At 34.6% G+C, this 18101-nt stretch overlaps 2 protein-coding genes and 1 pseudogene across 4 annotated transcripts; all 3 read left to right on the forward strand.

Moving 5' to 3' along the window:
* The first annotated feature begins 786 nt into the window (after nt 1-786).
* LOC123923288 lies at nt 787-3160 on the forward strand (annotated as a pseudogene).
* A 680-nt stretch (nt 3161-3840) lies between these two features.
* Nucleotides 3841-10091, forward strand: LOC123923970 (U-box domain-containing protein 5-like). 3 transcript variants are annotated; one of them, XM_045976722.1, is made up of 6 exons: nt 3841-4797; nt 5717-5791; nt 6219-6404; nt 7257-7364; nt 7487-8667; nt 8926-10091. In XM_045976722.1, the coding sequence occupies exons 2-6, from the start codon at nt 5735-5737 to the stop codon at nt 9665-9667; spliced, it is 2274 nt and encodes a 757-aa protein (XP_045832678.1). In that variant the 5' UTR covers nt 3841-4797; nt 5717-5734; the 3' UTR covers nt 9668-10091. The 3 variants fall into 3 exon arrangements, with proteins under 3 accessions (XP_045832678.1, XP_045832677.1, XP_045832679.1); XM_045976721.1 differs by having other exon boundaries at nt 4265-4415; XM_045976723.1 differs by lacking the exons at nt 3841-4797; nt 5717-5791; nt 6219-6404 and having other exon boundaries at nt 7266-7387.
* A 2168-nt stretch (nt 10092-12259) lies between these two features.
* Nucleotides 12260-16200, forward strand: LOC123923971 (anaphase-promoting complex subunit 10). The gene is made up of 6 exons (XM_045976724.1): nt 12260-12546; nt 12664-12724; nt 12818-12910; nt 14894-14964; nt 15594-15698; nt 15784-16200. The coding sequence occupies exons 1-6, from the start codon at nt 12356-12358 to the stop codon at nt 15851-15853; spliced, it is 591 nt and encodes a 196-aa protein (XP_045832680.1). The 5' UTR covers nt 12260-12355; the 3' UTR covers nt 15854-16200.
* The last annotated feature ends 1901 nt before the right edge of the window (nt 16201-18101 follow it).

An 18101-nucleotide genomic window follows, 5' to 3' on the forward strand; every position in this document is an offset into this window, starting at 1 on the left:
CGCGCGTAATCACGCTCGGGCGTTTTTCGCGGCGCGACATGTGCGCGCGCTTATTTTATATAACAAACCTGATGCGGCGTAGCTAATATTTTTGTTCGCATGCTTATTGGTTGGGTCAATGTGCGTTACAACTTACAAGAGGATAATTTTAGGTATAATAGTTACGTCTTCAATAAAATCAATTATATACTATACTCAACGTCGACATCTAGTAGGTTATATTGTTCTTACTTGATCATAACCCAGTGTCGTTTTATTCTCCAACATTAAGCTAGCACTAAAGACTGGTCGCTGATTCTGTCGCCGGTAGCTAGTGATTAGTGGATTTTCTACTGACAAAAAGTAGTCTTCAATTCGGTCGCTAATTAATCTTGTTGGCCTACATACATGGATCAGTCTAAGGTCCCATTAATTCATTTATTAAGTTGCTACAAATTAGAGCATGGTTTTTTTATAAGTAAAGAATGGATATTGTTGAAGTAATAGTCTTAAAACTTAATCTTAAAGTACATGACTCTATCAATATATATATGTGTGTGTGTAGCAGTAAGAATAAACTGATTTACCATCTGCACATGAAGTGACACCAAGTAAAGAAAACACCTTTTTTTAGTATTACTTGTAGTTAAGAAATCTTTCCTTAAAACAAAGTAGTTTCTCTGACTTACCATGTGCACAAGAAGTGACACCAAGTAAAGAAAACATCTTTTTCTCACTGACAAATTTAGAGGTTATTTTCTGATAATATGAACATTTTAGTTCAGATGTCCTATTCAGTAGTATATAATATGAACAGGAGGATAAACTACCTTGCTAGTTATACATGATTTGCACAATCACATCACATGGAAACTTAGCTAATTATGATATTAAAACTGTAAAACTTGTTGCTACTTGGTTAATCAACACAAAAAAATATGGCTACAAAAACACTACAATGTAACATAACACATTCAATTCATGCATTCCACATACCCTATGATCAATTGATCATTCCAATACCATGACCAAAACTAACACTACCAATTTCAACATCATATCTTCATTCTACAATTCAAACATGGCTGCAGCCACAGAAAACTTGTTTTGTCACATGCTCTTATTCTTAAAAAATATTCAAATCATAGAAATCATTATTGCATCCATAGTTTTCATAATCATTCATTCCTTGCGATCCAAGCAACATCATAGCTTACCCAATTGGCCTATCATCGGAATGCTTGGAGGACTCAAAACCAACACATATGAAGGGATAACCGATATACTTAAAAATCAAAATGGAACATTTAGATTCAAAGGGCCATGGTTCACTAGTTTCAATTTCATCATAACCTCAAAACCTCGCAATTTAGAACATCTTCTCAAAACAAAGTTCACTAATTTCCCTAAAGGAATCTACTTCAGAGACACAGTTTCTGATTTACTTGGAGATGGTATTTTTGCTGCAGATGGTGAAACATGGAAGAAACAAAGGAAAGCAGCGAGTATCGAGCTTCATTCAACAAAGTTTAGGAAATCAACAAATGATTCATTGGTTGAGCTTGTGAACAATAGGCTCATACCTGTCTTAGATTCATCTTTGAAGAAATCAGTTTCAATCGATCTTCAAGATATTTTGTTGAGACTAACATTTGATAATGTTTGTATGATAGCTTTTGATGTTGATCCTGGTTGTTTGCAACTTCATTTACCTGAAATTCCCTTTGCAGTAGCTTTTGAAGATGCATCAGAAGCAACTTTTCTTCGATTTATCACGCCGGCTTGCATATGGAAGGCTATGAGGTTTGTTAACTTAGGTATGGAGAGAAAGTTGAAGGAATCAATACAAAAAGTTGATGAATTTTCTGAGAATGTTATAAGGGCAAGAAGGAAGGATATTTCTTTGGAATATGATATAGATGATGATGATGATGATGATGATGATGATGATGATGATGATAAGCGAAAATCGGATTTGTTAACTGTGTTTATGAGGCTTAAAGATGAGAATGGAAAGACTTATTCAGATAAGTTCTTGAGGGATATATGTGTAAGTTTTATATTAGCTGGGAGAGACACTTCTGCAGTTGCTTTGAGTTGGTTTTTTTGGTTGATTGATCAGAATCATGAAGTGGAGGAAAAAATAGTAGAAGAGATTTGCAGGGTTGTGAGTCAGAGGGAGGATATTAATAAGGAAGTGTTCAATGATTCTTTGAGATTTAGGCCTGAGGAGATAAAAAGATGGATTATTTGCATGCTGCCCTTTCAGAAACTCTTAGATTGTATCCATCTGTGCCTATGGATCATAAGGAGGTAATAACGGTTTAGTTTTAGCTCTTTGGTCTCTTTTATTCATTGAATTGGTATTCCTCGTAGTCGTATCTTTCATATTGATATTCATTTTAGTTTAAGTGATTAGGTGTAGCCGTGCAAGTGATTAATGCAGAGTAAACAATCATTTTGGTTCTTAAACGTGTGAGACACTGTTACAATAGTATCAAAATTACAAAAACGTATATAAATGCAACTATTGTTAATCAAATTGATTGTCGATTGTATCTTTTGTTAGTTAGTTTAGTTCTTGAATGTCTTCTGTTAGTCGGTTTTGGTGGATACAGTTGAAGATGTTCATATTGACTTTAAAACCATTCTTTAGGTGGTGGAAGATGACACATTCCCAGATGGAACAAAACTAAAAAAAGGAACAAAAGTGATATATGCAATTTATTCAATGGGAAGAATGGAAAACATATGGGGAAAAGATTGCTTGGAGTTCAAGCCAGAAAGATGGCTAACTAAAGATGGTCATTTCATGAGTCAATCTGCCTACAAATTCACTCCATTCAATGGAGGACCTAGATTGTGTTTAGGCAAAGATTTTGCATATTATCAAATGAAATATGTTGCAGCCAGCATCATCTTTCGATACCATGTTAAGGTTGTTGAGAATCACCCTGTTGTTCCGAAGCTTTCTTTGATGCTTTACATGAAGCATGGATTGAAAGTTAATCTTCATAGGCGTTGCGATGAAGAAATTGATAAATATTTCTAGTAATTGAGAATAAATGTTACTATGTTTAAGAATGGTGATATATAATTTGTTCTAAAATGAATTATTATTTGAGATACGTTTGAATATGAAGAATGGTAAAGGATTGTATTTAGTCCTTTGAGATGTTAGAAGTGAGAAATAATGGAGTGTATGTTCATTGTGTTGTATATATTTGATATTTCATAATGACATTCCCAATAGCTTATTTTAGGTAAAAGTGTATCTCCCCCTCCTCCGCATTCTATTTTATAAGATTTGCATTCTAGAATGAATGACTATAGTTTCGTGGCATCTTGAACTATAGTTCGGTGTTTCGGGAGTCAAAGAAAAGTAGTAAGAGGTTCGGGTATTTATCTCTTTCATCTTTGAACTATAGTTTGGTGTTTTGGGAGTCAAGAAAATTGCAATAACTAAGTGGCTAAGTGGCACACGAAACACATGGGAGAAGGGCCAAAGAAGGGGTCGGTAGTGGTGATGAAATTGCATATAAATTACAAGATTCTCACTTCTTTTTTTTCCCAGCTTTTCCCTTTGAAATTTCACATCATTCAATGTCTATTAAATTCTCTAATGAAAGATCTTCGTATAGCATTAGAAATTTCAAAAAGTCAAATATTAATATATTATTCCATTAAGATTTAAGAGGATAAACATTGATGATAGCTTATGAGAAACTCACGTACTATTTTTTGTCCCAAAATAAGTGTCATAGTTAACCACCGTAGCGTCATGGTTTAAACAATGGAACAAAAACATTTAAATAAGATAAGATAACACATATCTTTTCTAACTTGAAACAAGATTTTGAAGTCAGATCACTGTTTTTATTACAGATCCAACAAAATTGAAACTCTTTAAAAAAAATTATTGTCCATGTCAGTTCTGACATCAAGTGGTTACAACTCCCTCGCGATCACAGTTGCGGGATTGACCCGTGATCCTCCCAATCAAGTTCAACGTCATCCACCACTGAAGCAACTAACGATTGGTCTATTATTATCGATTTAAGTTCTACAAAATTGAAAGATTATTTTGTATGGCTTAGGAGTTGTCAACTATAGTACCCTCAGAATGGTGATAGTTTTACTTATTTGATGTGTTGTGGGGTACATCCCTTCCCTCACAAGCCCGTCAGTCGTCACCTTATCAAGACACTTTGTTGTTGAGTGCCCTTGTCTTTGTCTCCATCCACTGGTCAAATTTCATTTCACACTTTCCTTCCACTTTCATCGACTTGGTCCTTTATCCCCACTTTTCTTCTTTTCTTATTATAATTTCCTTCCTTTCTTTTTTTTTTTTTATACATTCTTACTCTATTATTACCAGTTACCACTCTCTTTCTTCCTCTCAATTTCCTTGAAACTCACCTTGTTTGTTGACATGGGTATGCTTTGATTTTGATAAAGTTTCAACTTTTGCTTTTTACTTTTTGTGGGTTTATCGTAAATTCAATGTTCTGAAGTGGGGTTTTGGAGATAATAATAATAATAATGAACTCGTGCTCTTACTACTTTATTACACCTATTAAGATTCCTTGGAACACTTTCGTTTTCTTCATCATCATGTTTATCTATGCTACAGCTTCATCAAACATGCGTTGAAATGTCTTCAAGTTTAGCTTCGTACAACAAGATTTCCTTGTTTTGATAAGTCTTCATTCATTTTTTGGCGACTTTTGGAGTATATAGTATTAGTAGCAAGTTTTGTTCTTTGAAAATTCAAAGTTCTTTCACTGTTTCTTCTTGTCATCATCATCGTTGTACTAGGTAACTCATTTATTTCTGTCTGTCTTTTTGTTTTCTATGCTGTAATTGAAGTTAATTTTTAGCTTTTATTTTAGTTTTTGGTTCCAAATGTTTCCGATTTATAATAGTTAATGTTACCGATTTCCATGTGCAAGTTGGGCTCGATGAACCCAACTTGGAGTCCCACATCGGAAGTCATGTAAGATTGGACAATCCTCCCTTTTGAATCATTGTTTTGAGGTGGAGTTAGGTTAAATCCGTATCAATTGGTATCGGAGTCTGGTTTAAACGGGAAGAGTGAACCCTATAAATGAAAAGGGAAGAATGAACCATCTAGATGGTTTTGAGGTGGAGTTAGGTTCAATCCGTATCAGTGAATTATTTCAATCTTTTAGAACTGATTATTTTGCTTTCTCTCTTTTTAGTTTTCTTCTTTGGTTTGTCTTTTTGTGTATGTTGATTAGCGAGCAATTAGAATAAGAATATATGGTATAATTTAAGTGTAAATTTAAAATGGTAGTACTATTTGAAATGATACTACATGAAATTTAGATTTAAGCAGTGATGATGATGTTGTAGTTCTAATCTATTAGCTGGAGTATCCCATCGAATCTTTCCTTTTTTATATAGGCATGGTAGTGGTTAATTTGTTTGTTACTTGTTAGGGGAAGGCAGAATTTGTTAGCAGCAGGGATCGAACCGTAGATTGGACCTCCTTCTTAATACTCGTTTATTTTTTAATTAGTGGGTTTTACTTTTCACATCGTGTTACTGATCTTATTCATGTGTTACCATTGATCATCTTGTGCATGTCACTTGATCTATGTGAAAAAATTTAGCAGCCCAAAGTTCAGTCTGCATTTCAGAACCATAAATTAGGCTTGATTTTATGCAAGAAGTGCATTAAGGACTTTATATTATTTCCCTTTCTCACTTGCAGCACGCAACACTTCCTTGAATGGGAACTGATAGTTGTGAAGTGGTAGAGACATTACCAGATCCCCGCTCTTTTAAGGTACATAAAGTAATTGAATTCAACTATATTGTAGTGGATATTATTTTTTGACATTGTACTTTCAAAACCTATTGTATTTCTTGGACTGTTTCATTCTATGAAGCACGAACACTCCTCGGATTAGGCGTGTTCCGGTGTTGGACACGCGTCAGTGTCTGACACCAACACGCACCGACACTTATGATTAAATTGAATGATGTCATTTTCTCAAATTATTATCGGTGTCAACGTGTCAGTGTCAGTGTCCATGTCGTGTCCGTGCTTCATAGTTCATTTATGCCCACTTTTCGGAAATTTGTTTGATTTAGAAGAAAAATCAGCTGACTTTGTCACTTGAATTATTCTTTTAGGATATGTTTCTGTTATTTGTGACTTGCACTTGGATAATGGAACTAATCATTTTATTGATTGCAATTCATGTTAAAAGGTACACCGGAGAATGTGCACAGAACTCAAGAAATTAGTTGATAGAGTGTTAAAGATATCTCCGCAAATAGAGGAAGCACGCCCTCGGTCCTCATCAGGAATACCGGCTCTCGTTTTGCTTACCAGTACACTTGATAAAGCCAAACAACTTCTGCATTATTGTTCTGATTCTAGTAAACTCTACCTGGTGTGTAGCTCTTTTTATTATTTCAGCTGGAAAATTCCATTTGTTTTCCATGAAAGTTCCTGAATATATAATGTTAATCTATGATAAGATAGCTATGAAAAATCTAGAGCAACTAAAGTCATATATGATCTTATCATTCATTCTTTGGTAGCGTGTTGCATCAGCAGCGGACCTAGGGGTGGGCTGAGGTGGGCCGCGGCCCACCCCCACCCCCAAAAAATAATTTTTTTTTATATGTAGGGTATTAATTTAAATGTATTATTAATGATTTTAAGTCACCCGGTATATATATGTACAAATATTAATATAAATATTAATTTAGAGTATATTATTGATGATTATAAGTAATTCGGTACACATATTAGTTTAAGTATTAGTGTAAATGTTAGTTCATAATTAATTGAATTTATAATAATAGATAAAATTAGCAGTTGAACTAGCGTATATAAATATGAAATGACATAAAAAATATGTTTAATTAATATTAAATTTTTCAAGTCCCATATTTTCACATTTGTTGCAATTTTAGTCCTATCTCAATATTTTTTTATTACTTTTTTGTTGTAAAATTAGCGAATTTTAATGGGAAAAAATTGTGAATTTTGGTCTCAAATTTGATATTTCATCTTTAGATTCAATGTTGGAGACAATAAATCACCTTTATAGCCAAAAATCACAATTTTTAGAGTAAAAATATAGTTTGTTGGTACCAAAATAGTAACATGTGAAAATAGAAGAGCAAAAAATTCAATTTGAAAATAGATTGACTATTTTTCGGCCCACCCACGATATTTTTTCTAGTTCCGCCACTGTGTTGCATGCTAATTTATTTGATTATAATATTACTTACAGGCTATGACAGGGGAGTCGATACTCTCAAAATGCCAAAAGGCAAGAAAGTCGTTAGAGAAAAGCTTGGTCCAGATTCAGGATATAGTTCCTGTTATGTTGGCTGCAGAGGTTAGTCAAGTTTATTGTATATGGTATGATTTTGTTATTTTTTTTCATTTGTAATTGATCTATTCGTTGAATATATTTCCATTTGGAGTTTCATTTAGTTGGCATTGTAATGTCTCGTGCAGATTTCTTTTATAATTGATGATCTTAGATGCGTGAGCTTTGTCCTGGATTCTGCTGAAGAAGAGGCTGGAAGGGTTATGAGAGAATTGCTCCAGCAAGGTCCTTCAACCTTGGATAACGATTCAAAAGAAAACACAGATGTCAAATCTCTTCAGTTTGCAGCGGCAAGACTTAATATTACATCCGCAACATCCGTCATGATAGAAAGAAGATCTATTAAGAAGTTATTACAAAAAGTTGGACCACAAGAGGAAAACAAAAAGGCGATCTTGACAAATCTGTTGTATCTTGTGATAAAGTATGGAAACTTATTAAACACAGGAGAACAAGTGGAGGTCTATTCTCATCATGAAGAACCAGCGGCAACTGAGAACTCTGGTCATGATTCTTTACGCACCGATCATGTGAATTTGAGGCCATATTTGAACCATGATCAGTATGGAACACGTGTCAGCGAGTTGAGTAGAGTTCCACCCCCGAAGGAATACACTTGTCCGATATCTTTTCGGTTGATGTATGATCCTGTTGTCATTGCTTCAGGAGAAACATATGAAAGGATGTGGATACAGAAATGGTTTGACGAGGGTCATGTTATATGCCCGAAAACTAAAAAGAAACTGCCGCATATGGCAATGACTCCTAATGTCGCTTTAAAGAAAGTAATATCAAACTGGTGCGAAACTAATGGAGTCTCGATTCCTAACCCAAGTAGGCAAGCAGAAGACATTCACTCGTGGGAAGATTCCATCGCTTCCATTAGGAGTTTTGGAAGTTCCATGAATGGTTTGAACTTGCCAATGGATCTTAGTAACATTTCACTTGGATCGTTAGATAACAGTTATAACTCAGACTCCTCACTTGTGAAGGCTAGTCATGGCTTAAATTCGATGTTGATCAACACCAGAAATGGACGTTCTCGCGGGCATCAATCTCATTCACAGATACATGACACATATCTGGTACCCTTGTCTAAACTTCATGAGCATCAATGGGATTCACAATGCCAACTCGTCGAAGATATGAAAAGAGGTTTCAAATGCAATAACCAAGCTTTTAGCTCCGTGTCGTCAGAGAATTTCATTGACCCACTTGTGAGGTTTCTGAGCACTGCGTATGATAAGCACGACACAAAAGCTCTGAGAGGTGGAAGTCAGTTGCTGTTGGAGTTTACAAAGAACTGCAGGTACACTTTCTTTCGCCTTTGCAGTTTGGTATTTGGGTATTTGAACTACATCCCTTGAGGTTACACGACCCAACTTTTACCATTGAGCTGACACCTGATGGACATTCTGATCCATCCTAGATATGTTAAAATTATAATTTCTTCCAATTCCAATGCAAAAAAACAAATAAAATCCTTTCCCAGTTTCAAAATGATGGCATGCTTTATTTTAGCACCTGCTTTTGATATCGGAATGACTTCTCTATGTTTTTCATGCAGAAATTGTTTGACAAACTTAAGTGAAGATACATGCAGTATTTTGGCAAGTCTCCTAGAGTCAGACGTGATTGGAGAAGCTCTTGCCATACTGGAAACATTGTCGAACCAGTGGTCCAATAAAGCTAACGTTGCAGCTTCCAGTGCACTAACCTCTATTTCGGAGATCCTTGATTCTGGTAACAAAGAGTACCAACGCAAAGCTATTAGAATAATGTGCAATTTTTCATCCAATACCGAACTTTGTTCTTTCATGGTGTCTCTCGATTGCATCCCAAAAATACTACCATTTTTCGAAGACAAATCCCTTTGGAGAGACTGTATATGTATATTGAAAAACCTCTGTGATAATAAAGATGGTAGGATATCTATTGTTGAAACTAAGGGATGCATGTCTTGTGTTGTTGAGGTACTTGGCTCTGACACCGACGAAGAAAAGGAACCGGCACTAGCTATTGTACTCTCTTTGTGCTCTCAAAGCTTGGAATATTGTGAGCTGGTTATGTACGAGGGTATTATACCATATCTTGTCAATATCTCCAATAAGGGAAACGATAACACAAAGGTGAAAGCGGTTGAACTTCTCCGACTTTTGAGAGAAGTTGAACCAAATCTCAACAACTCTCAAGATTCTAACGAGGATCACTTTGAAGAAAAGAAACCGTCAAAGAAGTCCAACTCAATTTTTAAGAAGCTATCGCAGTTCGGAAAATCAAGTTCAGATTCATCAAATAACAAGAGATGAAACCGAGTTCTCCTTATAGGATATGTCTTTCTTGCACTTTAGGCTAATCTTGCGCCATTTATTATAGGATCAAATATTCTTTCATAATTTGTCTGCTGCATATTTTTGCACCGTAACTGCTGGCTGTATGATGCATAGTTCTGTTATATGATGATATAATGTATAGTTTTTTTTTGACATGCTAAGTAAGGGTTAGAAAAGGTAGTTGGGAAGTTCACCATTTTCTGATCTTCTCTCAAGATGCTAGAGGGATGGTTGGTGATTTGTGATTTGGTGATCATAGATTATATAGTTGTAGAAATAGCTTCTTATCTTAGGCACTGGGCTAATATTCTCATTGTTGTTGTATATATGACTATATGTTGAATAATATATATCGAGTTCAATCGATCGATATGTACCATCAATGTAAAAATGTTATACATCTGCATCCATTCACATCTCATCATACTGATATACGTGGATATATTTTTCGAGTTATCCGTCCAATCCCAAAAGTTTTAGAGGACAAGAGGTGTTATTTTTTCTCATTAATTTTTCTATTTTCACTCATAGACTTACACTCATTATCTTTCAAAGAAAAAATAAATGAAAAAGTCTCACTATAGATCAGAGCATCAGATTATTTTTTCACTCTTAAGTCTCTCACACTCATTGTCTTGTTTTTGGTTTCAAATTGACTATTGTAGTTGCTGTCTTGAGAAGTTACAAATGACTTGAATTTTTCGTTGCTCTAGATGTCATGATAGTAGTGCATAAACTTGTGTTGAATTAGTCTATTTGAAATCTTTGATAGTCTTTTTTAGTTTGTTTGTACTTCATTTTATTTGTATCATATTTTATGTTAAAGAGTCTCACATTGAGAAATGATATGAATATATGTTTATCGGTGGAGATAATTCTCATCTTATGAGTCAGTTTTATAAAGTTGAGTTAGATTCAACATAAAAATGTTAAAATGGTATTAGAGCTTCTTATACTAAACATGAGAGTGTTAAAGTTGACTATCACAAAAATTCTTCGAGTCTAATGAAATTAAATATTTAAAGGTGAATTGTCGCGGGATGAATTTGATGTTGTCTTTGTGTCATTTTTCTTTATTGAATCTGTACGTCATTGAATTTACTCAGGTTAAGGATCGAGTTCCATGTATAAAATATTGATTCGAGCTAATGTTAATAGAGACCAAGTGAAGCAGACACATGGTTCAGCTTAACTCATCATTTACACGTGTTAGTTTGCTATATTTATCTACCCTCCCTTTATTGTCAATTTAAAAAATGAGAAATCAATTTTTAAAATAAAAGATCATCAATCAAATGTAATGAATTTAAATTGCAAAATACTCCCTCCAATCTCAATGAATTTAAATGGCATTTCTTCTTCTTCTTATATATGAGACCAAAGGGTGTATTTTGCATTCTAAATTAGAGATATACTGATACTTGTGCAGCATAATCGGAGCCGTTAAACTACATATCTACATATCTACGACAGAGATCTGTAGGATTTTTGGTACATGATCTATAGTATTTTTTTTAACTGCAGAAAAGAAAGAAACAATTAAAAATATAGATTTGATTGATATATACCCAAGAACACTTAGATAAGATGACGCAGATCTCTTCTAGCTTAACTAATATCCTGAGTTCGATCCCTGACTTGGGCATGCAACAAGGCATGCAACAGTGCTAAAACTCTTAGGGAGAGTTTGCCACCCATTTGGATCCACAAGGCTTAAGGGATTAGTCTCTGTAGTTGCACGCTGATGCAAACTGTACCGAAAATATTAGACTGGACGTCGTGACCCGGGTTGTAACTTAGTATCTTACAATATGTGAGTTTAATTTACCACTTAATCTAGGCTAAGGCTACGGTGGACCACCTTCACAAGTGGTCCACCGTGGACAAGTGATCTCGAATATGAATTTTACGAAATTTACTGTTGGATTGAAAGTTCATATCGTATAGATCATCCATAAATTTTTTAAAATTTTTTGAAAATCATTTGATATGTTATTGAAACCCATCAAGGTTTACGTTATTTAATAAACCGTTAATCTTGATGTGCCTCAATAACATATCAAATGATTTTCAATTTTTCTAAATTTTTCTATGGATGATCTATATGATATAAACTTTCAATCCAACGGTGGATTTTATAAAATTCGTATTCGTTATAATGTTATTCATGATTGGTCCACCATGGACCACTTAATGAAGTGGTCCATATTAGAATTTACCTTGATGGATATATACCCAAGAACACTTAGATGAGATGGCGCGAGTCTCTTCTAGCTTAACCAAAGTCTCGGGTTCGATCATTGGTTTGGGCATGCAACAGTGTTAAAACTCTTAGAAGAGTTTGCCACCCATTTGAATATCACAAGGCTCAAAAGATTAGTCTCTGCAGTTGCACGCAGAGGATATCCGATTTACGCCAAAAAAAAATTAATTGATACAAAAAGTACCGAAATTATTAGACCGGATGTCGTCACCCGGTTCAAACTTAGTATCTTACTATATGTCTATATGTGAGTTTAATTTACCACTTAATCTAATAAAAAAAATGATTGATATATTGTAATTTTTATCATAAATTTGAAACTCAAACTCCAACGAACGAACCCTCGGCTACCTTCACCTGAAGCAGCAAAAGCATCATCGGCTCGGCGGAGTAGAATCTCGATGAGTTTGGAAATGGCGGCGGAATCATCGGAAGGCGAAGAAGAAGGTAAGTTAAGCGGAGGTAACCAAATATTGATCGTCGATGAAGACCTCCGTGAATTAGGCAAAAAAGCCGCCTGGAGTGTTAGCTCCTGCAAAACCGGCAACGGCGTTTCTTCTCTTCGAGATGACAATCTCGAAACCTATTGGCAGTTACTTTCTTTCTCTCACTCATCTTCGCATAATGCTTTCATTTTCACAATTCCTATCTATAATAACACCATAACTTCTACTAACTCAATTTATTCAATTTCTTTCTTTGTTTTCAGATCTGATGGTGCTCAACCTCATTTTGTTAACATTCAATTCCAAAAGAAAGTTCGATTACAAGTAACTAACTAACTATATTCTACCTATTTGAATTTTTTTAGATTTTAATAATGTTTATTTTTAATTAGGAATTTGGTTTTTGGCTTGTTGTAGTTAGTTGTGCTGTATGTGGATTTCAAGCTGGATGAGAGTTATACGCCGAGCAAGATTTCCATTCGCGCCGGAGATGGCTTTCATAACCTCAAGGTCTTTTTTTCTAAAATCATTTATTATATTGACACGACCCTGACACGTGGACACTAGTATTGTAATAGTTTGATGAATTGGACTTAATTTTTGAAGAACATGTGGCCACAATTTTCAATTTCTCACCATTTCGAACAACTAGTGAATTCTTACCATGATGCTCAGTCAAGTCTTGAAATTTGTCACTTTGATGCGTCACATGATTGCTTGCACCGCTATCAAAGTACCAGTCATAGTCTTGGACAGAGTTTCTAGAAGCTACAAAGGCATTGTGAGATCTTTGCTTGTCATAGTTAGATCTTGAGTAGGTTTTGTCAAACCTGTGAAAGTAGTCAATTGAGAGTTAGGTTGGAGAGGCTATTTAGTTGCTCAATTCTACTTTCAAAGGTTAGCAATTGAGCTTGCAGATCAATCCAGCTGAGTGTAGTTTGATCAGATAGTTTGACAAGTACAGGATTATATTCAGAATCCAAGCCATTCAAAGTTTGAATGATTAGATCAGAAGTTGAAACTGGATTCCCTGCAAGTTTGAGTTTATCAGTCAAGTCAGATAATCTTCCATTTTCAGTTCTCCTTTTCTGGTGCTATGGAACTCAGATTTGAGATAAGTGATTTGTGACCTTGTGTGAGCACCAGCTAGACTTTGAGCTTCTTCCCAACAGTCATTGAATTTCTCAACCATCCGAGGAGTTGTTGATCATATGCTTGCCAGTCTTCAAACTCAGGATTGGATATTTTTTTGCTTGAGTCTGTAGCAGTGGTGAATTCTTCAGGGCACTCCTTCTTGCCTAACATATAGCCATCAAGCTTAGCGCCTTTAATTATAGGCAACACCATTGATTTCCATAGTGGATAGTTGTCTCTGTCCAACTTGACAGAAACAGTGGATGGGAGATCATTTCTATGGTTTGAATTTGCTCTTGACAGAAACATGATTGGTATTGGATCTGGATCTAGAGCCTTCAAGACTTAAGTGCTCTGATACCAAGAAAGAAATTGTATGAATTGTATAACTGATTGTATTGCATTATCATATGGGAATGTACACATATATATAATGATAGCTTGGTCATCACGATCCAAGTATCATGCTAATAATTATGGCTATATCCTAACATAGAAACTAGTATGCTGGACTAATAATGACTTGCTAATTACAATCAATTATATTAAAACAACAATGATATGATCCAACTGTCAAGGGATTATGGCTGATTTAGCAATGATATGATCAAACTACACTCAGCTGGTGAGTATACAGGGCCTTGGCTGATTTAGCTGCTAAAGTAGCATGGACACAATCACTACTTGCTGAGCTCAGGTTTCCATTACCAAGAAAACCTATCCTATGGTGCGATAACTTAAGTACCAAGTCATTAGCCACTAATCCGGTCATGCATGCACTTTCAAAGCACATTGAAATTGATGTCCATTACATTAGAGACCAAGTGTTGCAAAATAAAATTGTTGTAGCATATGTTCCCACAACATATCAAATTGCTGACTGCCTCACCAAACCATTGAGCCATACACGATTCAATCAACTTAAAGACAAACTTGGGGTGATTCCCTCACCGCCAGTTTGAAGGGGGGAATTAGACATAATCCCTTGACAATTGGATCATATCATTGCTTGTTTTAATATAATTGATTGTAATTAGCAAGTCATTATTAGTCCAACATACTAGTTTCTATGTTAGGATATAGCCATAATTATTAGCATGATACTTGAATCGTGATGACCAAGCTATCATTATATATATGTGTACATTCCCATATGATAATGCAATACAATCAGTTATACAATTCATACAATTTCTTTCTATTGGAAGTGTTTGAATGTAACAACATGCATTGGTATTTCGTGTGTTGGACATAAGACATGCTTTTAATCTGAAGTGTCGGTGTTGATTTTATTGATATTGATTTGATTGATGATCAATTTGGTGGTTATTCTGAATTTGTGAACTATTTTGTTTTTAGGAGATAAAGGCTGTGGAACTTGTGAAGCCAACTGGTTGGCTTTATCTCTCGTTATCTGGAGTTGATCCTCGGTAAGTGTTTTTCTCTCCTGGTTTTAGTTTTTATTCAATCTCACATGTTGTGTGTTAGCTTCATACTCTTGTCAAAAGCTAGATATTTTCCAGGCATTGAACTAACCTCTGCAAATCATTCTGTGATTTCAATATTGACTTCGGATGTGACCAATGTGATCTTCTAAAGCAGTAATTGGTGTCATGTTTTTCGATGCAGAAAGTTTGATAGTTTTTCTTTTAATTCTTGATCCATGTGTTGTGTCCTTGGATGTACTAATTTGAAGATATGTTTGGTAATAATATACATGAAATGAGTGTAATAATCTCCTCTAAATAGAGATTGTAAAATGAGTAATATCAACTGTCGATGAATAAATCAATCGATTATATTGTATATGTGTATACCAATAAATCATGAGTATGTTTAAATATCAATTGTTGATTTTTTCAATTCAGAGGAGCCAAATCCAATAAATAAACAGTTCTATTTTCATTTACTATGTCAGTGGATTGTGCTCTTGATTCTTATACTTGAACACAATATGTTGAAGAAGCCTAACTGAAATAAAATTACCATGTAATATAACTAGAGGATTTCTTTCTCTTTTGATAAGCATCTTATGATTGCCTTTCATCACCAATTGCAGTGAAACTTTTGTCAACGCATTTATGTTGCAAATTGCTGTGTTGTCAAACCATCTCAATGGAAGGGATACTCATGTGCGGCAGATCAAAGTTTATGGGCCTAGACCGTATGTCTCGGATACTTTTTTAATCAATTTCTTAGATATATACAGTTACATCATTTCAGCTTTTTTATGTAAACCTCTATTGCAGGAACCCCATTCCACAGCAGCCATTTCAATTTACTTCAAGAGAGTTCATCACTTACTCTACTATAAGATGAGATTTTATGGATGGAATTAATCAAGCCACCCTATCGTTAAATCAAAGAAGGCTGCTCACTGATTGATTATGCCGTGAGTAGGGTCTGATGAAACCAAACCACTATGCCACTCAAGTGGCAAAAATGTATCTCACTGATATGAATATTCATCAAAACATAGTACCATCAGAAAATGTGGCTATCAGTAACCTTTGTTTCTTGCTTGCTTGTACTTATAGTTTGTTTAGATCTGCAAGTGGGTTTATAATTGGATTAGATATGAACCTTTGTTTCTTGCTAGCATTTGTGGTTTGTTTAGATCTGCAAGTGGTTTATAAAAGGAGTAGATATGGGATCTGCGTAAATCATACAAGAGTCGCCTCACCCATCTCCCTCTGCTATTTAAGTCTTGCTATCAATTTTAATCATTGCTCAACTCTAGGATTTTAACCGGTATAAGTAAAATTTGTCGTTTTTCATTGTGATCAATCACTATTGAGTATAGAATCATTTAAGTTCGAGTCAATACTCTACGGAGATTTTATTTGGAAACACTTGTAAAATAAGGCTGAATAGCTCCCTTTGGGGCCAAGTTCTAATCTATATACATTCACGTTGCATTCGTTCCAAAGCCACAAGTCATAACTTTTATGAGGAAAGCCAAGAGGGATTCCCTGAAGGCAAACACTCTAAACTTATTGGAACAAAGAGCACGATAATGTGTAAATTGAAAATAAAATTCTCTAGTCCCTCGTAGGGTATTAGAGCATACTAGTGTGTATTTTGGAAAAATAAATAAAACTTAAGTCCCTTATCGTATAGTTGAGAATTATGGTCTGTGTAACATAATACTAGTGTATATATTTTTGGAAATGAAAAAAAATGATATGTTCAGCTGGTGTGCCGTTAATCCCCATGATGTGGAAAGACAATTTCAATTTCAACCTCATTTCCTATTAATCCGATAGCAGCAAGACACTCTCCACTAAACTGTCCCTATTATTTAGGAGAGGTCCTGACTGCTAACTAAACAAGAGAATAGTGAAAACCCTACTTAATAACAACATGCTTTATTTCTTCCAAAAATTGAATTCAAAAGAAGAAAATGGATACTGCTAGCAAACATGCATCGATATCATTCTTGCCATCATCATCCTCCCACCTCTTGGTGTCTTCCTCAAGTCAAGCCTTTGTGGATCGTGGGGCATCATTCATGACTTTAAATTCAGGTATTGAATGTCATCTTGTACCCATTTATATAACTATGTGAAGCTATTTGAACTAGGTAGTCCATTATGGATCATTGATATAAAAATTGCCATTTTTCTTTTAACAATGATCGATATTGTTAATGTTTTCTTAATGAGGCTTGTAATATGTATATTAAAGGCTTAAGTTACCATAAATGAATCATGTGACAATGGATGAATGATTTAGGATTAATTGGTTTCTTTAAGAGTGGTAAGAGATTATTCACTGTTACCTCAAATTAAGAATAGCCATATCACTTCAATCCCTTTGGTTTAAGAATGGTACTAGTTACTACATAAGAATAATCTAAGTATCATGTTAGAGTGATCATAACACTATATTAAAATGAACTTAAAATCATAGCGCATTGATTTTAGTACCATATTTGACCATGTTTGAGGGTGAGGTGTAAATCCAGAAGGGATTCTACCGTGTAGTAGAATTCCGATGAAACGTCTTAAAGAAAGAAACTGCAAAACGTCCTAAAGAAAGTAACCTAGTCCATAACTCATTCCAATAATGTCTTCGGTGTTTGAAAAATTATTTTCAAACGGTTTTTAAAATCCGATAACAACAATCAGATTGATTGTTTTGCATTTTTGTGTGATTAATAACTTTATTTGACAATTGTAAAAAAAAGAAAAAAAAATTATTTGACATAAATTGATTAACGTTTTAGTCATTAAACAATTTGTGTGATTAATAACCTTATTCGACATAAATTGATTAACGTTTTAGTCTTTAAACAACCAGTTTAAGAGATTATACCAATAGATTAGACCAAAATTACTTGTTGATTTTATTCAATTTTCTTGAATGCGCTTTTGAACACAGTTTTGATTGAGGTACTAGATTATAAAGTTGAGTAGATTATAGTACCATTTTAATGGAAACAACCAAAATTAAATGGATAAAATGATTGGGAGAAGATGAAGCGAAAAATCTGGTGTTGGATGAGGACGCCATGGTTGGGAGAAGATGAAGCGAAAAACCCGTTGTGTCTTTGATAATATTTTTT

This window comes from Trifolium pratense, linkage group LG4, assembly GCF_020283565.1.
Source record: "Trifolium pratense cultivar HEN17-A07 linkage group LG4, ARS_RC_1.1, whole genome shotgun sequence".
NCBI lineage: Eukaryota > Viridiplantae > Streptophyta > Magnoliopsida > Fabales > Fabaceae > Trifolium > Trifolium pratense.

Bases quoted from the DNA above. Each gene is read 5' to 3' on its own strand.
- LOC123923970 (XM_045976722.1), top strand. From the start codon at position 5,735: ATGGGAACTGATAGTTGTGAAGTGGTAGAGACATTACCAGATCCCCGC. The intron at 7,365-7,486 runs GTTAGTCAAGTT...TGTCTCGTGCAG, and splicing joins CTGTTATGTTGGCTGCAGAG to ATTTCTTTTATAATTGATGA. The intron at 8,668-8,925 runs GTACACTTTCTT...TTTTTCATGCAG, and splicing joins GAGTTTACAAAGAACTGCAG to AAATTGTTTGACAAACTTAA.
- LOC123923971 (XM_045976724.1), top strand. From the start codon at position 12,356: ATGAGTTTGGAAATGGCGGCGGAATCATCGGAAGGCGAAGAAGAAGGT. The intron at 12,911-14,893 runs GTCTTTTTTTCT...TTTTGTTTTTAG, and splicing joins ATGGCTTTCATAACCTCAAG to GAGATAAAGGCTGTGGAACT. The intron at 14,965-15,593 runs GTAAGTGTTTTT...CACCAATTGCAG, and splicing joins TTATCTGGAGTTGATCCTCG to TGAAACTTTTGTCAACGCAT.